The sequence below is a fragment of the Protomyctophum bolini genome (assembly GCF_963924005.1).
Source record: "Protomyctophum bolini genome assembly, chromosome: 11".
In the NCBI taxonomy this organism is placed as follows: Eukaryota; Metazoa; Chordata; class Actinopteri; order Myctophiformes; family Myctophidae; genus Protomyctophum; species Protomyctophum bolini.
In genome coordinates this window covers 12,985,131-13,007,280 of record NC_137872.1, presented here as the reverse complement: position 1 = coordinate 13,007,280, position 22,150 = coordinate 12,985,131, and the positions used below count along the sequence as shown (strand labels likewise).

Sequence of the window (22,150 nt, the reverse complement as noted above, 5' to 3'; positions counted from 1 at the left end):
GCACAAGCCAGCTATCGATAATTCAAATGGGGTGAGATGAAAATACAGATGCTATTGCTATGCAGATTGCTATTTTCAGTACGCTACACCCGGCGTGCAACACACAATGAGAATTCAGGTTTTAGAACCACTTGTTCAAGGTTTCCACTTTGATTGTACTTTACTACTACTTTACTACAATAAAGCTTTTTGAAGTTGAACGAGCATCATCACTGTGTGTCTGCAGTCTGCTGATCACCTCTATGGGCCACATCAAGCTGACAGACTTTGGCCTGTCCAAGATGGGTCTGATGAGTCTCACCACCAACCTGTATGAGGGCCATATAGAGAAGGACACCCGCGAGTTCCTGGATAAACAGGTAAAGGAGACACACGCCAGTATATTCATTGTGTTGACTAGTCAGACTGGAGACCTGTGTTGCATGTCCTAACTCCTTTCAGTGTCTTGTCTCTTTGCTGGCCTACTATTTAAGTTAAAGCAAGAATTGCCAAAGAAAAATGTATGAACAGATATGGTTCGATGCACTGGGGGGATAGGTAGGTGGACTCTTTTATTTTATCTTCTATTTTGACATTTTGTTGTAGGGAACATACCCAATCTTCCTTTAATTAACATTGCATGGCCAAATTAAAAACATTTTCCCTTTGGTCTCAGACATTAATATTAATTTGTGTTTAATTTTCATTTTTAAAGTGATGAAAGCAGTATGTGTTTGATCTGTTTATTTCTATGCAGATTGATCGTTAATTGCATGCCAGCCATATCCAGAACGCAAAGAGATAAAACGATAAACATTTAACAGAAGAATTAGCCAATAGCTTCTCAGATATTATAATCAGTTCCGTTGTTAGATGAGGCTTCTTCTCTTCTTCTCAAAATGTATGCTTGAATTCCAAAGGCCTCGTTATTTCTGGAACAGGCAGGTCCGTGGCCAAAAACCAACTCCATAGCGTAGCCATCTGCCCATGAAAACCAAAAGCAGTGCTTTCATCTGGTCTTGGCAGTCTTGCAGCAATCCCATCAGCTGGACACAAACATGCACGCTCTCTGCTCACATGCCTCCCACTCGCTTTCTGGAAACTCTGCCAATTTGTTCAAAGTTTCTATATTCCCTTCCTGGCTCTGCGTTTCAGTCTTGAAACAACACTGAACTGCACTTAACCAGACAATATCCAAGCTTATTGTTGTTAAGTTGTTATAATATTACAGTAACTGTGAAAGTAAGCATGGTTGTTGGGACACAGGAGCAGTGTATTTCAGCTCAGTTCAGAATGATCTACAGTATTTATACTGTTGAATGACCCTTACCCTGTACAGTGAGCCACCAACAACAAAAGGAAACAAACCCATTACAAATCACACAGATATTGATGGACAAAGGAGACGTTCAAGTATAATGGAAGAGGGCGCTGTTTCTCCTTTATTTGCAGAGATTGGCTATATAGTGACTGCATGGAATTCACTAATCCTTAACAGGCAGATAATGTCGGATAGGATTGGGGTAGTTTATGATTAGGAGCTCTCACCTATAATATAGGTAAATATTATTGTTGTATAAGAGAAGCATGTGGAGCTAAACTGTGGCCTTCTTTCTTTCAGGTGTGTGGAACACCAGAGTACATTGCTCCTGAGGTGATTCTTCGCCAGGGTTATGGGAAGCCTGTGGACTGGTGGGCCATGGGCATCATCCTCTATGAGTTCCTGGTGGGCTGTGTGCCTTTCTTTGGAGACACTACAGAGGAGCTGTTTGGACAGGTCATCACAGGTGAGGACACAAGGGTCCACGGACAGGTCCTCACAGGTGAGGACACAAGGGTCTAAGCCCTCACCTGAGTCCTAAACAAAGCAACCAATGTTTGGGTCACAGACCAATTTGTTAATGGCCCCTTTCTTTCGTTTCAAAATAAAAACATTTAATTAGTGAAAATAGCAGATCTACAAGCTCACAACGCAAAGCGACGCGTTGGAGATCTGCTAATGAAAATCAGAGACAGAGACAGAGCGTCCCAGCAAGCCAGGGACACACATTGCTGTGCATTGGAGTGGCTGCACCACTCAAAAAAAAAAAGAATGGGGCGAGCCGGTAGCCTGATTGGGAGCATACTGCCCCCTGTTGTTCTTTTGCTCTCTCTCTCTCTCTCTCTCTCTCTCTCTCTCTCTCTCTCTCTTTGTTATTGCTCATGTTTCCTCTGTCTACTGTGTGCTGCAGATGACATTGTGTGGCCAGAGGGTGATGAAGTTCTCCCTGCCGACGCCCAGCATCTAATCTCCACTCTGCTGCAGACCAATCCTCTGGTGCGACTGGGCACAGGTTAGCTGCAACATCTTCTGTACTACTACTACTACTACTACTACTACTACTACTACTACTACTACTACTAGTACTACTACTACTACTACTGATGGAGAATGCATTAACGACCCAAGTTCCATTTGTGCCTCCTTTCAGGGGGCGTAGTTACAGATTGTATGTAGCATTTGAAGGTTGTGGAATAGTCTTCTGGCTTAAGAGACTAATAGGGTTTGGGGGATTAATTCTGATTAATACTGAGGTTAAGACTAATATGTTGATTTCTCCCTCCTTCCCTCGTTTCCTCTCTTTCTCATTCTCTCTCTTTCTTCCTGTCCGTCTCTCGTCCCCCTCTCTTCCTGTCCCAGGAGGTGCGTTCGAGGTGAAGCAGCATTCCTTCTTCACAGAGTTGGACTGGAACAGCCTTCTGAGACAGAAAGCAGAGTTTATCCCTCACCTGGAGTCGGAGGAGGACACTAGTTATTTTGACAGTGAGTGTGCAAGCAGCGCTGCCAGGAATTCTGGGCCAACTCTAAAAAACATATTCTCAATGCACTGTCATATAAGAATGGGATCTGTTCCAGGGGGGGTTTGCGGTACCCAGTCCCCAATTATCTGCCGTGCAACACTACTAAAGCCTGCAGCATATTCCAACCAAACACAAACTTTGTTTCGGCTATAGGGTGGGTCAATAACAAATGGTACGTAGCTTCCAGAATTATTTCAGTCAGATATACTCAAGCGGCTTCATGCTATGCTCATTGTATCCGAGGGGTTAATATGCTGCATTACTATGTGGTTGTATTCAGTGTGCAAGACCCACACATCATACGCTGATGTGGCAGTCAGCTGCCCATTGGGCGGGGTATTTACGCTCACCTAGACTGCATGCATTCTTCCTGCCTTCCTTCTACATATGGTTCCTGGTTGTTGTTATGCACGGTTTGCTCCCACCGCCACCCCAGCGCCACCGGTGGGCTCTGTTATTTCTGTTCCCCATGGGGGGTTGTTATTGTATCTATCTCCCTGCTCTTTATGTTTAATGATGGTGTTTAATTGTGCCGAGCAGGGAGAAAATTGCAGCAGAGCCGAACACCAAGAAAATATATTTTATGCACACTTGTATTCTGATTCTATAATAAATGTTGGTTAAATCTATTCGTGAGTTATCTGACGGAACTAAATAGAATCAGAAAGGCAGTGCCTTTCAGTGGTTTGTGCGCCTCTGATGTTCTAACTATAGCCGAACATCTCCCAGCCAAACATCATGTGTGATTGGTCAGACAGAACGCCCTCATGATTTATATTGTTTTATTTCCGGCACCTGTCCACAACGTACCATGGACAGTTTTGAAGGAAGGTTGTCTGTGTGGATAATGAGTGTCTACAAACAACCAAATGGCAATGAACTGAGAGATAGTACACACTTTGTCCATTGTGTCGGTCGCCAGAAATGGCAAAATCTCCAAGATAAATTCTGTCGGAGGTTGATGAAAATAACTTTATAAACAGAGCTATACACGATGCTTCAGTGGCTCGCATTGAGGGAACCATGGTGTTGCTATGCAGAGTACTGACTGGACAGGGTCTTGCATTCAATGAGGTTCTAACGATTAGTAAGTATAACATGGTTTTGTCCTTAATAACTTCATTCAATGTCGGCAAGCCCTGTCTTGTTCCTTTGGAGTATGCTGCAGCCTTAAGCCTGGTATCATGGTATCCTAGGAGGAGGAACAGGTATTGATGCTTTTTTTGGAGCTGAATGTGTCCAATCAGCATGTTGAGGAAAATCCATTTGAGTTTGCAGCTTTAGAAGAGCTTAGATAGATGGATAGATAGACCTTTATTGATCCCACAGGGGAAATTCAAATGTCATGGCAGTACCGCAGTAGAGTATGAAACACATAGTGGTATCACTTGATTAAAGAAATATCAGATCTAAAACCTCAAAGTGTTTGGATGCATTGTGAGCTTGTAGATCGGCTATGTTTGGCTAAATTCAACTTAATTCAGGCTAAACCAATCGCTTGAGGTTGTGTGTGTGTTTCGTGTGTCAGATATTTCATACCGAGATATTTAGAAGACAACTCTGACTTTAACCCATTTTGGGCGCGAACCCCTTTTGGTGTTAGCATTATGTTATGCTTTAGCTATTGAAAAATAGCAGATCTACAAGCTCATAGCGTGCCACCGAATGGCGCGCTACGAGCTTGTAGGTCTGCTATTTTTGAAAAATCGAAGAACGACCGACATAGAAAGATAGCTTTTTCAGAAAACTGTCAGGATGCAGAAGACATTTTTAGAATCTGATCTCAAAATGGGTTAACTGGACAAAATGGTCCTGCTGTGCAGTCTGAACACCCCCGTCCTCCATCACCACCACCCACGCATTGTGCCAGCAGGAGTTATTAATACACTGGCTGGGTTTGACACTTAAAATACAAAACGCTGTCCTATTTGTAGCTAGGCGGGCAGCCGGGCACACAACCAACTTTGTTGCTGTAGACTGTAGAGAATGGGATGCTACTGCGCCTCTCAGAATAACCATCACATTGCCGTCCACTGCCATCAATTCAGTTCAAAACAGTTTTAGCAGAATGTCATTTTGGGCCGTTTTCCAGCAATATTGCAAGACTAATTCAGCCTGATGATAAGAAATTACATAAATGATGTAGTATGTTGTTGTTTGTCACTGTACATGCGTGTAATATTACCTCTGCATTTACCCATCCTAATTGTGTGTGTGTGTGTGTGTGTGTGTGTGTGTGTGTGTGTGTGTGTGTGTGTGTGTGTGTGTGTGTGTGTGTGTGTGTGTGTGTGTGTGTGTGTGTGTGTGTGTGTGTGTGTGAATGGGTGAATGCAATGCACAATCTATGTAAAGTGTCTTGGATAAAGGCTCTATATGTAGGCAGAATTGACCATTTTCAGCGCCTCCACTTCAATATTACATTATGATCTAGAGAGAAATAATAGTGCTCTACCCCTGTGGGTCCCTCCTTGGCTTGTTTCTCTCAGTCCTTCCCCATGATAGTCACAATATGTTTGTCCCCTCTGTTCCAGCACGCTCCGATCGCTACCATCACGTGCACTCCTACGATGAGGACGACACCAATGATGATGAAGAACCTGTGGAGATCCGACGTTTCTCATCCTGTTCCCCTCGCTTCAGCAAGGTCAGCCACACAGCACAGCACAGCACAGCACAGCACAGCACAGCATGACAGTAGAGGGCTTCATACACACATCAGACGAACATGCTCTGTGCTTTCCTTGTTTCATGGCCGCCTCAATGCTTTTCCAATGGAAGTAACGTGGTTTGACCAAACAGTTGTGTGTGATGGGGGGAGGGGGGGGGGGCAGTCAAACCACGTGACTTCCAGTGGAAAAGCATTGGGGCGGCCATGAAACACAGGCAGAGCACAGCACAGTTGTTCTTTATGTGTGTACGAAGAACACTTGTGTTTGATTGCCCCCCCCTCCCCCCATCAAACAAAAATGTTTGGTCAAACCATGTGACTTCCATTGGAAAAGCATTGAGGCGGCCATGAAACACAGGCAGAGCATAACACAGTTGTTCTTTATGTGTGTACGAAGCCGAGGAGGACAAGTTTGTGCGTTTTGACAGATTTCATAAAATAATTGTTAAATCAACCAACAGATTGACAGACATTTATTAATCCAATTTATCGGTTGAGTGATGTATCATGTAAAGGTGGGCTTGCAGATACCGGTATACCAAAACAAAGTACGATATACTTTCTACCTTCTTTCATGACATAAATGTATACAGGTCCATTTTTACCCGTAACACCACAGGTGTCACTTTTTTATGGAGACCACTAGAATTAACTAAAATGGTGAGAATTAATTTGATTGCATCAAAATAGCTGTTTCTGAGGCTATCATGAAGCCTTGTTCCAAAAATCAAATGTGAAAAGGGTACTTAACTTCAAAATGGGTCAAAAATTACCCTAACACAATGCAAGGGTCTATAATATTCCCTCTCTGCAGACACAGCCACGTGATGCATCTAATGTATATTTGTTGTGGACATGAACAGGTCTACAGCAGCATGGAACATCTGTCCCAGCTGGAGCACAAACCGCCCACCGTCACTCGACGGGAGCACAAGGGCCCCAGGGAGGACCGGGTGGCCAAGAGAGAGAGTCTGGGCAGTCTCACCCTCAGGGACAAGACCTGGAGGACTGGGTCCCCTGAGATGTAAGTGTTTTACTGCTTTCAAAAAGTCACTTACTTATGTACATGTAGAGTGAACTGAAAAACATTTGGTCACGGTGCTGAACTAAATCTGAATGTAAACAAGCCGTGCAGGTGATACAATAAAGGTGACACAGTGCTACGTTGCAATGAACTACCAGGTCTTGAAGTAATACACTGTTATATATAAATTATGTAATAAAGTTAACCCAGCAAGCAAGGTAAAAGATCTGGGTGTTATTGTGGATTCTGATATACAGTAATTTTTTTAAATCATTCATGATCATATCACTAACTAACATGACATATACATAGAACAGATTGTTATCATTTGGAAATACTAAACTATAATCTATAATGACTTGATTGGTGGACATTATAGTGTTTCTAATCTGACTAATCTAACCTACTTTGATGTGTTCTTCGTTATCCAGGAAGCGGCTGTCCTGTTCCGAGTCCTCCTTCACAGAGAGTGACTCCAGCCCACCTTCCGGAGCCCGCCGGCGCTTTTCAGCCCTCATGGACACGCATCGCTTTGCCTCGCCTTTAGAGGGCGACCCTGAGCTACCCTTCCCCACCCGGCAGCCACAGGTCAAAACCAGGGGAGCTTCACTGGAGGGGGGTCTGGCCTCCATGTCCAATCAGGGAGATCTGAAGTCTCTTCTCAAAGAGACCAACGGGCTCAACGCTGGGGGTAAGAGAGCATGTGACTGTAACCTTGGATTGCAAATTCCGAAAGTCCTTCATCTTCCCTATTGGATGCCACAATCAAGAGAAGTCAACGCCGTTACCATTCATGTCTCTCCCGTGTCACAGAAAAGCAGTTGAGGCCGGCTGAGGCGTCAACACCTCTGCCAGGCAGCACAGCTGTTCTCGGGGTGCCTGATCCCCAGGGGCCCAGAGGGGCCACCAATGATCTGGTGCTGCGACGGGTCCGCCATCCACAACTCTCAGTTGACGGGGAGAAACCTAACTCACGGCCGGGGACCAAAGTCATCAAATCTGCTTCTGCCACAGCTCTCTCTGTCATCATCCCTGCAGGTGAACAAACACGCCCTTTGTAACTAATTTATATACTGTTTATACACTATGCATTATTAGTTATTTTTGATCTAATCTTTCCCTGGTATCTTTTTCACAATATAACACTATTTTGTGCCAAAATGATGTAGGCACTGCAAATGTATTTTGTTAATAGCAAAATAGCATTTTATTTCAAGCAGTTGTTCCATGTAGACAAACACTGTAATGACAACGACGCTAGAAGAGTCGCCAAAAAAACCCTAAAACTCAAATTAACATTAGTCAGTATGACTTTAAACCGCACTGTATCTATCTATCTATGCTCATCATGCTTCCTGGTCTGCCACAGTGGAGCAGCATGGCACCTCCCCACTGGCCAGCCCGATGTCACCTCGCTCCATCTCCTCCGACCCCTCCTCCCGTGACTCCTCCCCCAGCCGGGATTACTCCCCTACAGTCAGTGTGCTGCGCTCGCCCATTACCATCCACCGCTCAGGCAAGAAGTATGGCTTCACCCTCCGAGCCATCCGGGTCTACATGGGAGACAGTGATGTGTACAGCGTGCATCACATGGTCTGGGTGAGAGAGCATTTATATTATTGTGTGTGTGTGTGTGTGTGTGTGTGTGTGTGTGTGTGTGTGTGTGTGTGTGTGTGTGTGTGTGTGTGTGTGTGTGTGTGTGTGTGTGTGTGTGTGTGTGTGTGTGTGTGTGTGTGTGTGTGTGTGTGTGTGTGTGTGTGTGTGTGTGTGTGTGTGTGTGTGTGTGTGTGTGTGTGTGTGTGTGTGTGTGTCAACAAATTATTTCCTCTTGAGAAAACGTTTGCGCCTCAAAATATGCATTAATTTCCTACTCTTTGATGTCTATACTGTTTTAGAGTATCAGGCCACAAACAATGATTGACACCACAGTTCACTGACAAAACAATCACGCCATAGCTCTAACAGGCTAGTTAATGCGACTCGTCTACCAAGTCTCTAAAGCAGCACTCTGATCCAATCACAGCACGTCGAGGATGGTGGCCCCGCCCAGGACGCAGGTGTTAGCGCTGGAGACCTCATCACCCATGTGAACGGAGAGTCGGTCCACGGTCTGGTTCACACCGAGGTAGTGGAGCTCATCCTGAAGGTGAGGGGAAGACAGAATGGGTCAAAACTGCTCAAGTTAAATTGTTCTTTAACCTCTATTTCCTCTATTAACCTATTAGTCTTAGTAAAACTGACCTGAGTTACTGTACTTTTTTTTCCATTCAAACCAAATCTCCAAAAATAGTTCCAGTTTCATTTAACAAATGGTTAGCGTATCCTGCTATACTATAATGATTTATTATTTATCCTCCTCCCAGAGTGGAAACAAAGTGACAGTCACGACGACTCCCTTTGAGAACACATCTATAAAGGTTGGTCCTGCTCGCAAATCCAGCTACAAATCCAAGATGGCACGGCGCAACAAGAGGCCAGCAGCCAAAGATGGGCAAGAGTGAGTTATAGAAATATTCATCTGCATCACCCTTTTCCCTTTATCGTGGCCATGCCCTGCTGACTACTGCATCTGTCATTATTCGTCCCCTCTTGTTTGTCTTGCAGTAAGAAACGCAGCTCCCTGTTCAGGAAGATCACCAAACAGTCCAACTTGCTCCACACCAGTCGCAGTCTGTCGTCTCTGAACCGATCGCTGTCGTCTGGAGACAGTCTTCCTGCCTCACCGACACACAGCCTCTCTGCTCGCTCCCCCACCCAGAGCTACCGCTCCACCCCTGAGTCACCCTACCTCGGTTAGTGGCCCTCATGAGAGTTATCTGCCCAGCTGATTTTATTTGTGAGCGCTGCTCTGACAACCACTATTACTTTGACTATTATGCAGAACAAATACACAGCAAGGATAAGTTATCATAATCTGGCCCGTCATGTTTCTCATTCTTCCTCTAACTCTCTGTTGTATTGTGTATTTTATAAATGTAACTATCGATTATTCCTATTATTTGAATTGATTTTTCTTCAAGAACAATCCATTTAAATTATAATAAATAAAACTACAAACAATGTTGTGAATGAACAGTTGACAGTGACTCTCCTCTCCTCTCCTCTCCTCCTAGGCACGTCATCTCAGAGTAGTTCCCCGGCCTCCAGCACGCCCAACTCCCCCGCTGCCTCCCAGCACATGAGGCCCAGCTCGCTGCACGGCCTCTCTCCGAAGCTGCACCGGCAGTACCGCTCTGCACGCTGCAAGTCCGCTGGCAACATCCCCCTGTCACCACTGGCCCACACCCCTTCCCCCACCACCTCGTCACCCCCGCCGCTGAGCGGCCACACTGTGGGCAGCTCCAACACCACGCAGACGTTCCCCGCAAAGCTGCACTCCTCGCCTCCAATCGCCCGGCCACGGCCTAAGAGTGCCGAGCCACCCCGGTCCCCGCTGCTGCAGCGCGTGCAGTCGGCTGAGAAGCTGGGAGCACCGCACCTTCCTTCGTCATCTTCATCATCCTCCTCGTCGTCCACATCTCCTCTCACGGGTGGGGGGGTGTCCATGCGCAAGCACAGCCTGGAGGTGACGCATGGCGACTACAGGAGAGAGTCCTTCCACTGCGAGCACAGCCTGCAGAGCCTACTGGAGATGGAGGGAGAGAATGGACCCGCTCCGCCCTCGCCTACCTCCTCCTCTTCCTCGCCGTCTCCGCCCACCACAGGAGAGTTAGGCGGGCTCAAACCTGTGAGGAGACTAGGAAGGCAGGAGTCGCCGCTTAGCCGCGACACCCTGCTCACAGGGAGAGAGAAAGATGGTAACGCCATGGCGTCTGAGACGCAATTTCAAAGTGCGCTAACTAAACCCGTGTCCAACATCAGTGCTACTGACACGGCAAAGACGTCGCCCTCTGCTGGGGATCCAAAGAGCGACACCTGTCTAGCCACGGTGAAGACCAAGTCTAGCCCGGTCTTGGTTCCCTCCACTACAGGAAGCACGCCCTGCAGTCCTGGGGACAAAATGCCAAATGTGAGTCCTCCCACGTCTAACACAGCAAGTACAGGATCATCCCCTAAAGCCAGTGAGAAAACAATGGCAACCCCGGGCATATCAAAGGACACACAGCCACTAAACGGTAAACAGCAAAGCATCCAGACACATAGCATCCGAATTCCTAAAACCCAAGAGAAGACAGAGGAGAAAGCCAAAGGAAGTGCAAGTGCAGACAAAGGCGCCACACAAAAACCTTCTGCCACGGAGCCATCCACGCTATGCAGAGGTACAGAGACAGGCGAGCACCCTGTGAAAGGAGGGCTGAGCAGCAGTGATAATAAAGCAACTGAGACCACCAGGGGCAAAGGTCCCGCACCTCCGGTCCCAACGCAGCCTCTGACCCAAGCTGCTCCAACGACAGCCACAGCCCTCGCCACCGCTGTCGTCACCAAACCCAGGGGAGAAAAGATACACCCATCGAGCAGCTACCGCGGTGCCAGGGAAGATGGGAACCACCTGGAGGCCCTGGAGGAGAACCCCATGTCGCCGTCGTCCACCTCCCCCTGCTCCAGTAAAACACGTCCGGCGTTCCCCGGGGACAAGGGCGGCTTTGTCACCCAGCTCACCAGTGTGGCCAAAACTGTGCTCGGGCCTATGAAGGGAAAAGACAGCCCCACACAAGAAGGAGTCAAGGGGAAAGACTCCCCCAAGGCGGCGAGTGAGGAAAGACGGGGTGTCTCTGCAGGAAAAGCAGAGGCTTCGTCCGGAGGTGGTCGCCGAGGCCCCCAGACAGCATCCCCGTCGGGGACAACTGGTCTAATCCAGTCCGATAAGGCGAACACACGGAGCTCCAAGCATCACTCGTGATCTGGGAATACAGGACAAGCTTGGACTGCCCTACTCAATGCCTTTTTGGATTTGAAAGAATCCTGTAGCATCGTAATGCCACATATTGCTGACTGATGAAACTATAACATAAATGCCAAAAAAAACAAAAAACAACAAAAAAAACAATATACATAATAAATAGATAAAAGAAGGTATGAAGGAAGGTGCATCAACTACTGTTCTCTGATGTGTGTAAATGGTGTTCTGTGTATGTACTATTCAGCACATTGTGTTGTATATAGTCAAAAAGCGTATGTCATAATGCATGTCCTACATTGTACATGAAAATGAAAGAGAATATTTAAAGAAAAGATGAGAAACTATTAAAACAGACCTTATGGTAGTGAACACTGTGAACAACATGTCAACAGAGCGCCAACAACATTGTCTAACAGCATGTGACCAGGCAGGATTCTGTCCCGTTATTGACCATAATTCACACGCCGACCATTAGTCTTGTGTACTGTAATACTCTGCAGGGTGGGAAACCCACCCCGGTAAGGGATAACAGAAGGGGGGGAACTCCCCGGTCTGGCCTCCATGTGAATATTGCATCATTATCACCATAAATGTAATCCTTTAAGTCAATCTGTGTTCAGATACAACCATTTAGTGCCATCTTTTAGTTTAGTTGAAAGGAGGAAAAATGCCCAGCAAATTTCTTCAACACTCAGCTGCTAAAAGTGTTCGGGCTTAGTACTATAGGTTGTGTGGTGTAGAAAAAGGCAACACGAAAATAATTATCTGTAACAGTCCAGTGCTAACATATGCCACAAACTAGTTTGACATACCTGCTTGCAGAGACAAAGATTTAGAGGGTGAATCAATCTGTTTGTTTCTGGTCTATTTAAGGGCTGAATTGTTGTTGAAAGGAGGTGGACTATTGGAACTTGCACAAGGACACTACACAGATTTTGTGCTTTTGATGCCATTTTTGGTGTGTCCCTATTTAAAAAAAAAGTTTACATTGTGCTCAAGACAAGACGGCGGTCATGAGGGTATAATGGCTCGTGTCACAATAAGCCTGGCAATCGAATTATATTTTAGAAGTTCTCTTCATTGACCTTTTGTGAAATGTGCAATTATATAGCCTATACTTTGAAAGTGAATACATTAGTGTTGAGATGTAGAGGAGTCTTTGTATGCATTCCTGTGAATCTGGTCGGACAGTAAAATACACAAAGAAGCATAATGAGACTAGCACTATATAGGAAACTAGGCTAGCACCCCACATGCTCTCCCTCCCTTCCATGTATGCAAAAGTAGCATTGTATAATGTAACGTGTGATGAAATGTGCCAGTGTTTTCATTTAGGGGTGAGGTGTTGTTTACGGTTTATAATGATAATATGCAATCCTAGTGTGCCCGCAGTTATAGTAGACTGGAGGTCCCACGTCAGGATGCTGAGACCAGATTCAGACCTATGTTAGGCTGCCATCTTGTGGTCAGCAGTAACACATGACATCCCAACAAATATCCTGGGCTGAAAATGAGCTGTGTTTGGTGATAATTAATCGACATTTGTGGAGAACCTTAACCAATTCCTGCACATCTTTTATTTATTTTTTAAATAATTTGGATGTAACATTATATCATCTTTATTTATTTTTTACTCGTTTATATACATTTGTTTTGTTCTCAAAACAGTTGAATTTCCTGGATAGTCTATAGCTCATATTATGAGATAAGACCAATATTCATTCGATCCATGATGCTGTGTGCATTTTAACAGATAAGAAAGTCACGTTTAGATGTTAAATGCCTGTATATTTGTGTGTGCGCTGAGGTGTGGAAATTGCACTTTAATTTGTGTCAAATTTGTTTATTTTTTAATCTATTTATTATACATTTTCATTTATTCAAAGTTTTATGTCTGTGGTTGGTTCACTTTTGCTTTGCTGCTCAGATAAATTTGAAATCTCTTAATTGTCAATCTAAAACTGAGAGAATCTACCAAATCTGTGTGGTTGAACTGTTTTGTGCTGGGTTACTTCTGCCATTCCATAAAACTGAGAGTTGCAATATTACTGTTATGTCCATTTTTCTCACTGTATGACTTTTATATCACAATTATGAATTATCTCTCTCACTGCTGTTCGTCCATATCACATGCTCCAGTCACTGTTGTGAAAAACTAATGCAAAAGAAGAGCCCATAGTGCAAATGTAATAAACAGAGAAACAAATCAATGTCTTTTTCTATTCTTTGTAGGCCTATAAACAGTCATATTATATTGTAGCCAGAAACAGGCAAACATCGTCCAGCGAGAGATCAACCGGTCGAAACACACACACACACACACACACACACACACACACACACACACACACACACAGGTTACTGTCCAGTAAAGTAAGTAAAACAAATTAACAAAATACCTCAAAACTGTACTTAAGTACAGTAGGCTACTTATATAGGTTTTCAATTGTACTCCAAAAATGTTCAACCCCTGAATTTACCATGATCCAAATTTGATATAATAATAAGAATAATTATTATTTTGTATTATTATTATTTTGTTGAAAAGCCCAGGACTTTAAAGTGGACAAATATGATTGGTCCTCTATTGCCCAATCACGTTACAGATACACGTTGTTATGAAGTTAACAGGAAGTAAGCGCGAGTTCTTATCGAATATCGAGTACTACTATCGTAAACGAAACGTAAATCCATAGCCGAAATCAGTCAAAAATAACAAAACAGTATGAGACGGCTGTGGTCTTGGTGGAGACGACGAATTACATCGATCTGAATGAAGGTAAGAGAATAAAGCTGGACCGTGTATTTATTTTAGCTTTGCTACTGGCGGTACGTCTGCCAAGTCGATGCTTGCCTTTAATGAGTTCTCCAGTGCTGCTGATTAGTGGATTACTAGACGTCTGATTTCCATAATAGTACTGTAAAATAATAAAAAATAACTAAGTGAAGTCATAGTGGGATGTGCAAGAGACAACAAGCTATTAACGTACACTAAGCTTGGTCTGAATTCTGTCACAATGTCACACATTGATCGAAAAGATGAAATTAACTACCTAAATTAACTTTCATCCTGGAGGCAAATCTTTCCCGGTGATAAAATGGCCACCAACGTAATCAAAAAGTCAACCAAAGAACAAGATTCCTATATACAGGATCTCCTCACTGGTCAACAAAAACACCTTGAAGACCCTAACAGGAGCCCTCCAAGGTGGTCCCTAATCCCTATTAGTGTAAAAGTGTAATGCTTTATGGTGTCGTCCACTCTGAAATGTACTGTACTCCAAACTGTAAATAAATACTGCCATTCTTGCTTAACTGACAAGAATGGCTGTAATGTTGACAGGATGGTGAGTTACTCAGATGACAGTGAATGGACAATTTAAGTAGGCCTACATTTTAAGCCATTTTTAATTTAGAGAAAAGTCCTTGTCTCCTGCATGACAACGTTTCGCTCTAAACGACCTTCATCAGGTATCTCTAAGTCTTTTTAATACCCCAAGAAATAATCGAAAACGACCATTACTGGATCAAAATTCTAAAGGAATCAACAAACTGTAATATGAAAACATTGGCCAAAATGTCAAATAACAAGAAAGTCGCAAACATTGAGGAAGTCTGTGAAACCGGCAATGCCTCAACTACCCTCATTTTTTGTAATCATAAACCATTACATGGACAATTTTTTAAAAATAATTATAGAATATTTTGTCCTTTTTATTGTGTTGCACACATAATTGCATACAAAAGTTCCTCAAGTCACACGGTAGGTACTAATCATGTGTCTCCACTACTTCCACAAACACAAAGATACAGTTAAAGATTTACTGTCCTAAATACTAATACCACACCACATGTGTCTCAGAAACACATACAGAATGTGTGAGGAAGTTCAGATAGCATCTAGCCACAGTTGCACACTCTTTTTTCTTTTGCACAGGTTACTATGGCAATAAGCAGCATTTCTCCACAGTCTTGAGTCAGTCAGCCAACCACAGTTATGAATCCCAGCTGCTCGTCATCCTCTCCCTGTGAGGGCCAGTCCACAGAGGACGAGGAGAACATCATAGATGACTGGCTACACCTTTCCGCTGAGTCCATAGCGCCCCAATGCTTTGAAGAGTTTAAGGATGACCAGGGGCAGGTGGAAATGGGCAAACTCAAATCCAAGCTGATCTCGGCATGGAACAGTGTCAAATATGGTATGTTTACCTGTCCTACATTCTAAACATCTGCCGTGTTTTAGCAAGAGAGACCTTCCCTGTTTCTTTTTCAGAGTTTTGCTATCTTTTTCTACCTCAGGCTGGCCTTTGAAACAGAAATCTCACTTCAAAAAAAGTTCTCCTGTGACAATGCTTGGTCATTCCTACTTGCTCAGTAATCAAGGTGAGACCTAGCTCATTTTAATTTAGCCAGTTACTAGAATGAATTAACTGCAGCACACCTACTAAACCATCCAAAGAGCACCTGTATGCGACAACACACCGAGACCAATCTGCAGCTGCGCTTCAACCCCCTTGTCTTCAGGTTTCTGTCATTTCTGATTGAGGTTCTGTTCTGTTGTGTTTGTGTAAGTGGAGAGGGAGCGTTTCCGTCGATCTTTCTCATCTCTCCCATGGCTGACGTACAGACGAGGTTTCCTGCCTTTGTCTGGCACTGCCTTGACCACTGACGGAGGCTGGGGGTGTGTTCTGCGTACTGGACAGATGCTGCTGGCACAGGGCCTGCTGTTACACCTGCTGCCCTCAGGTGTGCACAGACATACACAGATATATTGCACGTATTAAAAGTCCCGAACTGTGGCTGTGCTGTGAAATACACAGAGGTAGTATGCTCATATGTAAGGTTACTTTGAAAAAACATATTTGTGAAAATTAGAAGAAAAAAAAATAGGAAAAAAAAGACAGTGGAGAGATTAGTGGAGCATTATGTGTTAATAGCCATCTGCATTGGTGGGGCACAGCACAGGATGGGATGAATTGTGTTTTAATTCTAAGAGACAGTTGCCGTTTACATTTTCAAACAGGAAAAAGTAAGTCAATCTGGGGCGGGAATACATTGGTAGAAATGCATTTTCTACTTTTTTGAGCAACCATTTTCAATGTCATCCTAACCCTGACCATAGAAAGTGATCATTCTCTGCATTCAAATGTACTTCTTTACGATGTCCTCATTCCCAGGGTGGACCTGGTCTTTGAGCCACCATAGGGTCAGGGATGACATTGATCTCCAAGTGTCACGGCCAGTAGAAAGTGGATGGATGGCACCTCGAAGAAGGGGTCGAAAAATGAGCTTGGCTTCCCTGCCAGACACACAGGCTCAACAGGAGGCTACACACAGACGGGTGGTGTCCTGGTTCGTGGACAACCCCACAGCCCCCTTTGGGGTACACCAGTTGGTGGAGCTAGGTAAAAGCTCAGGGAAAAAGGCTGGTGACTGGTATGGCCCCGCTATCGTGGCACACATGCTCCGGTGAGACTTGCTGCTTATGTCATTTTAAATAACACTGTTGACCTTCAATCTATTGGTGTTACGAGACTAGTGCACCGGCCTACTCGGGAACCACACATGTTGAGAACAACGTTAATGGGAATGCTGCAAGTCGGGAAAGAAAATGCATTGTTGTTTGACAACCGGTAAGAATGTATAACCTACTAGGCCTAGGCCTACTCGGGAGTGATGCAAGTTGGGAATGCGTGCCCCATCCATTTATATTCAATAATGAATTGTACCCAGTGAGATTTCCACCCACTACCATACGACTACCCACAAAATAATGGAAATCTGGGGTTCCATGATGTCATCAGAAATTATGTTGAAAATATGTTGTTGAGATTCAATTGGAGTTCCATGTGGACCGCTTATTCACACACAAACGTGACACAGTGATGTATTAATTGGGTAGCAGATGAACTATGGGCAGTGTGAAATATGTGGAGAACAAACCCGGAGGAAGTAACAGCTTATTTTCCAATCCCGGAGCGGTTGCACAAAGACCCGCCCGGCAGCACTGTATAATGCAATTTATTTGTGCGTGTATAAGTATTTTTGTTGACAAAGTTGTAAATGTCAACAGTATGTATATCCATAACATAAGCAAGCAGCACGCTAGCAGACAATACACTAGTTCTGTCTTTCAATAATTTTATTATTATTATTTTCACAATTATATTACCTGATCATCTTCTTAATTAAATACACTATAGTTTAAGTTCGTCACATGAAACGCTATACCGTCATACAGTATGCATACATCTGTCGCGCGAATTATCAAAACATTAGAAAGAAGCCGGTGTATCTGTGTATGAGATTGTGAAAATATAAAAACAACAATAATAATAAGAAAGAAATGGCTGCTTTTTGTATAATAAATAAACATATATATTTGGAAAATGTTGAATTTTTCTACTTTGTTGAGGTGCAATATGCTGCATGGTCCTTTAGTGATGCAGGATAACTTTTTGTTTCAGTAAAGCTGTGGCTGCATCTGTTGACATTCCCACTCTGGCAGCTTACGTTGCACAGGACTGCACCAGTGAGTGCCTTTCTCACTTTTATTTATCTTCATATCTGCTAACTCGTACCTGAACCCCACCATACCTCGTTTTATTTAAAATTGTCCCGGTTGTTGCTGTCCCATTGCAGTTTACAAAGAGGACGTGAGAGCGTTGTGTGAGCGACATCACACATCAAGAGGAACCAGTCAGCCTTGGCGGTCAGTCATCATCCTGGTCCCTGTACGTCTGGGAGGACAAGACCTCAACCCAAACTATATTGCATGTGTCAAGGTAACGCAATCTGTAGAAAATGTCTAGACCCTGACTTATATTTCGGTTTGGCCAATATATGGGCCATTACGCAATTATGCAGCCTCTGCTTGTCTTCATTAACATCCTCATTCCCATGTGTAACATACTGTACAGTATGAGATTTAACATCCAATCATTATCGATATTCCTGTCCATAGAATCTCTTGGCATTAGAATGCTGCATCGGCATCATCGGAGGAAAACCAAAGCACTCCTTGTTCTTTGTTGGTTTCCAAGGTATGTGTGTACATTTGTCTGTCTGCCTGTAGATGCAGCTACACACAGTCCCACGCACACACACACACACACACACACACACACACACACACACACCTAAAAATAAATCTTGGATCTTAATTGGTAATGTTGCTGTAATTACTATTGTGTACAGTCAGAGTTGTCAGTCACTCCATTTCCTCTGGTATCTTGTATCAGATGACCATCTGTTGTATTTGGACCCGCACTACTGTCAGCCTGTTGTGGACATCACACAGGAGGACTTCCCTTTGGAGGTAGGAGAAATGCCATTGTCTACTCTAAATAGTTCTGCTTTCTCTGGCCTGTTTAATGTAGTTCTGCTTTCTCTGGCCTGTTTACTGTAAACTGCAGAGGAACCTTGACAGACAAATAGGTGTATGCGTTTTGATTGATTTGAATACTTGTATTAGTCCGTAATGTAAACGGTGCGCACACATGTGCGTTCTTGAAAGGGGAAACAACCATGTTTGCACAGGTATGGAAATGATTATCCTCTGCACTTAATGAGACCTCATTGCAGTTAACTTCTCCTCAACACCTCTTGCAGTCATTTCACTGCAAGTATCCCCGGAAGATGGGATTCAGTCGAATGGACCCCAGCTGCACGTTTGGCTTCTATGCCAAGGGCCAGAAGGACTTTGACTCACTGTGCTCAACTGTCATTGCAGTATGTAAAATTATGTGTGTGAAGCTTTGGCTGGATAAGAGGGTGTTTTGTGGTTGTGGTTGGTTTTCATATAATTCTACCGGTATATTGGATGCAACTGATATGAATAGCTAATATGAATAAGATGTCTTAAAATTGCAAAACGTACTGTTTCAGTCACCACATTAAACCTGGTCCTGGTGTCATTATGGTGGGCAATTTATTTTATTTTTTTAGCACTTTTGTAGCACTTTGTCATTCGTCGTATGTCTTTAAAAAAGAAATGTTGGAAAGTAATAACTTCTCTTGGAGGATGAATTTATTTCTCATTTATCTTTGCTTCCCCCAAGGCACTGTCAACATCTCCAGAGCAGTACCCCATGTTCACATTCGCAGAAGGTCACAGCGCTCCAGGCTGGGAGTTGGGAGGAAATGCTACACCCACAAACATCGCCTGTATCGTGAGGAAGGAGCAGCGGAGACTAGCTAAGACTAACACCAGCAACAGCATTGATGAGTTTGTTCTATTATGAACTATGACAGACAACATTCACTCGCTGGTATAAAGTGATCTTTGTCTTCAGCTGACGTGCGGAACAGAGCTTTTTGTGGCAAATACTGACAAGCCCAAGAATGGATGGACAATGTTGTCTGTATCCACAAACTATAACCTAAAGGGGAGGTAAAAACCAATATTGTGAGCCAAGAACATAATTTATTTATTGCTTTTTTGATAAAAAAAATATATTTGGTTTTTATTGTTTTACGGTCTTAGGTGAATATGAATGATGAGGCTTTTAATATGATTTTTTTTTTTACCTTTCTATCTATTATGAGTGCACTATTACACAATCCTGGCCCAAGTTTGTGATTATTTAGTCAACATAAAGTTCCCCATTCTGGGAAATAATATTGTGTTGTTCAGATCAAACTAACTACTCTGGGGTAGTCATTGGACCATGGGTTGATGTCATATGACAGGATGTGCTGTGTTTGAATGGATTGGGAAATTAGATTCCTTTGGCCGTATGACTTGCACAGATTCCTGGGGAAATGGTTTCTGAATATAATTAAATGGTATGAGAATACTGTTACATTTAATAGTCAAGATTGCTCAAACATTACTATGCTGTGGGTAGTTTTTGCCAAAGGTTCACATGAATAAACATTTTATAAATGCTAAATGTCTTGTAATACTCTAAATTGGGTATGAAAAGGCAGGGTCTGAAAGCAAATTGCACTTATTTAATCATCTGGGAGGGCTTTTCTGAATTTAGGCCCTCTTGTCTGCCATATTGCTGAAAATACAGATGGGCATGGTACTGAAGTTCAGGCAGCATCAGTTGCACACAGAATCTGCTGTGTTTAGGGAGAGCCTCCCACAATGGTATCAGTCTGCAAGTGCCTCACCGGGTCCTGATCATTGGGGAGCGTTCCTTCCCTGCCCTGGCCAGTGGCCACACATCTCTACCTGAAGATCTTGTGCAGGCCAGCAGAGCCAAGCGCCTCATGTTCTAGCCTATAAGCAAGGACCTCAGGAGCACCAGTGGGCTGGAATCTGTACTCTTTAGCATAATAGTCCCTTATTGATCCAGATTATGGGCACTAGGGGGGCCTGCCCTACTGGGTGAATGCACCATCTGCAAGCAGCACATGCCCACATTTAGATAAACTGCGCTCCAGTGGAAAGTTAAGGTTCAGGTTCCTCAGCTTTGTCACTGTTGTTAAGGTGGTGTGAAGTGACTCACTGCTTGCTATGGAAGATGTGGCAGCACATCACCAGGACTGAGCTGACAACCATGCAGGACGGTTACACACTGGGCCTAATGGTAGGAGAGTTAAGATTGTGTCATGCTGGCTTTCTCAATCATCAACAAATGAACAAATTGACATGCCTGCCTCGTTGACATGCCTGCCACCCCATGTGAACGTTTTTATTGTGGGATATGAAGAAGGAATTACTGACAACATTGTTTATAAAGAGATGCTTTCATTGTCTTAATTTATTCATTCACTAAGAACAACTGCTTTTCAGAGAAAAAAAGTCCAATATCTTTTAGAGACTCCACGCTTCACTTGGCACTGCCAGGTCAACCTCAAAGATGTTGTAATCCTGGCAGTTCAAGATGGAGAGGTATATACGTATCTATACATCATAATGACTATCATCACGTGTTGCTGTTTTTAAACCAGATGCAGATGATATAAAATCATAAAGTGGTGCAAAGTCTACAGTATTATTATATGAGGCACTTCCTTCTGGTCCTCCGCAGACAAACAGGATGACAAGAACTGTTCCTAGTGCTTGAAGGCTGTAGTGAATAAGTACCCAAGAGTATATGAGCAAGAGAACTTGCCCCCATGGACACTAGGCGGCCTGTCATTGGGTCATTGGGTCATTGGGTGACAAACCAGACAGCAGTCCTCCCTGATCTGATCTCTGACATTCTTTATTGCCAGCAGCAACCTGGCTTAAAGCCAGTAAGCCACCAATCTCAGCCACCTGACCTTACCTGACTTAAGATGGATCATTCAGAAGTCAAGTTGCTGACCACTCACATACAATAGTACATGTTCTCATGTACCCTACTCAGATAGAGATAGAGGGGGTGGGGCTGTATACAGTATGCTGCTGTATGCATGTAGGCCTACATACAGTTACACACACACACACACATCATAGTGCAACGGCATATTATATTATGCTGTCATTGCTGTGCAAAAGTGTGCATATATGCTTAATAATTAGCTGCTACTGTTTACACCCACCTCTGTTCTTCCATTAAGAGGCATGCTACATTTCATTTTATATATAAAATGCATATCTTAGCAGCATATCTATATCTACACAAAGTACCCTACTCAAATGTACTGTAAATGGGGACTGGGATAGCTCTGATCCATAGCTCGAATGCCGTGAAATGAAATGAAATGGCATTTTATAGAGCTATGGACCAGAGCTAGGACTGGGAGTGCAATTATTCATTTTGGTTTATTATTATTTTTGCCTAATCGATGGGGAAACCCATTCATTTCCCACATAACTTAAATAATTAAACATTAGTCTAAGTAACGTACAGAGCGATCA

At 43.7% G+C, this 22,150-nt stretch overlaps 2 protein-coding genes across 2 annotated transcripts in view; both read left to right on the top strand.

The window, feature by feature from the left end:
* LOC308323288 (microtubule-associated serine/threonine-protein kinase 1-like) overlaps positions 1–11,775 on the top strand; it is a gene marked incomplete at its 5' end in the record, with an annotated part of 55,144 nt that extends 43,369 nt beyond the window's left edge. Inside the window, 13 exons of the mRNA XM_080775011.1 lie at positions 227–359; positions 1,601–1,766; positions 2,211–2,312; positions 2,660–2,782; positions 5,352–5,464; positions 6,352–6,512; positions 6,944–7,203; positions 7,326–7,550; positions 7,882–8,111; positions 8,536–8,658; positions 8,876–9,009; positions 9,117–9,304; positions 9,626–11,775. Coding sequence (XP_080631137.1) covers positions 227–359; positions 1,601–1,766; positions 2,211–2,312; positions 2,660–2,782; positions 5,352–5,464; positions 6,352–6,512; positions 6,944–7,203; positions 7,326–7,550; positions 7,882–8,111; positions 8,536–8,658; positions 8,876–9,009; positions 9,117–9,304; positions 9,626–11,352 — 3,685 coding nt within the window. The 3' untranslated portion in view covers positions 11,353–11,775. The remainder of the gene's footprint in view (positions 1–226; positions 360–1,600; positions 1,767–2,210; positions 2,313–2,659; positions 2,783–5,351; positions 5,465–6,351; positions 6,513–6,943; positions 7,204–7,325; positions 7,551–7,881; positions 8,112–8,535; positions 8,659–8,875; positions 9,010–9,116; positions 9,305–9,625) is intronic.
* A 2,224-nt stretch (positions 11,776–13,999) lies between these two features.
* On the top strand, positions 14,000–20,246 carry LOC308323675 (cysteine protease atg4da-like). Its single transcript, XM_080775447.1, has 11 exons — positions 14,000–14,131; positions 15,290–15,551; positions 15,652–15,735; positions 15,925–16,098; positions 16,530–16,821; positions 17,820–17,884; positions 17,995–18,137; positions 18,317–18,395; positions 18,594–18,670; positions 18,964–19,083; positions 19,413–20,246. Exons 2-11 carry the CDS (start codon positions 15,350–15,352, stop codon positions 19,593–19,595), a joined length of 1,419 nt encoding a protein of 472 aa, XP_080631573.1. The 5' UTR covers positions 14,000–14,131; positions 15,290–15,349; the 3' UTR covers positions 19,596–20,246.
* The last annotated feature ends 1,904 nt before the right edge of the window (positions 20,247–22,150 follow it).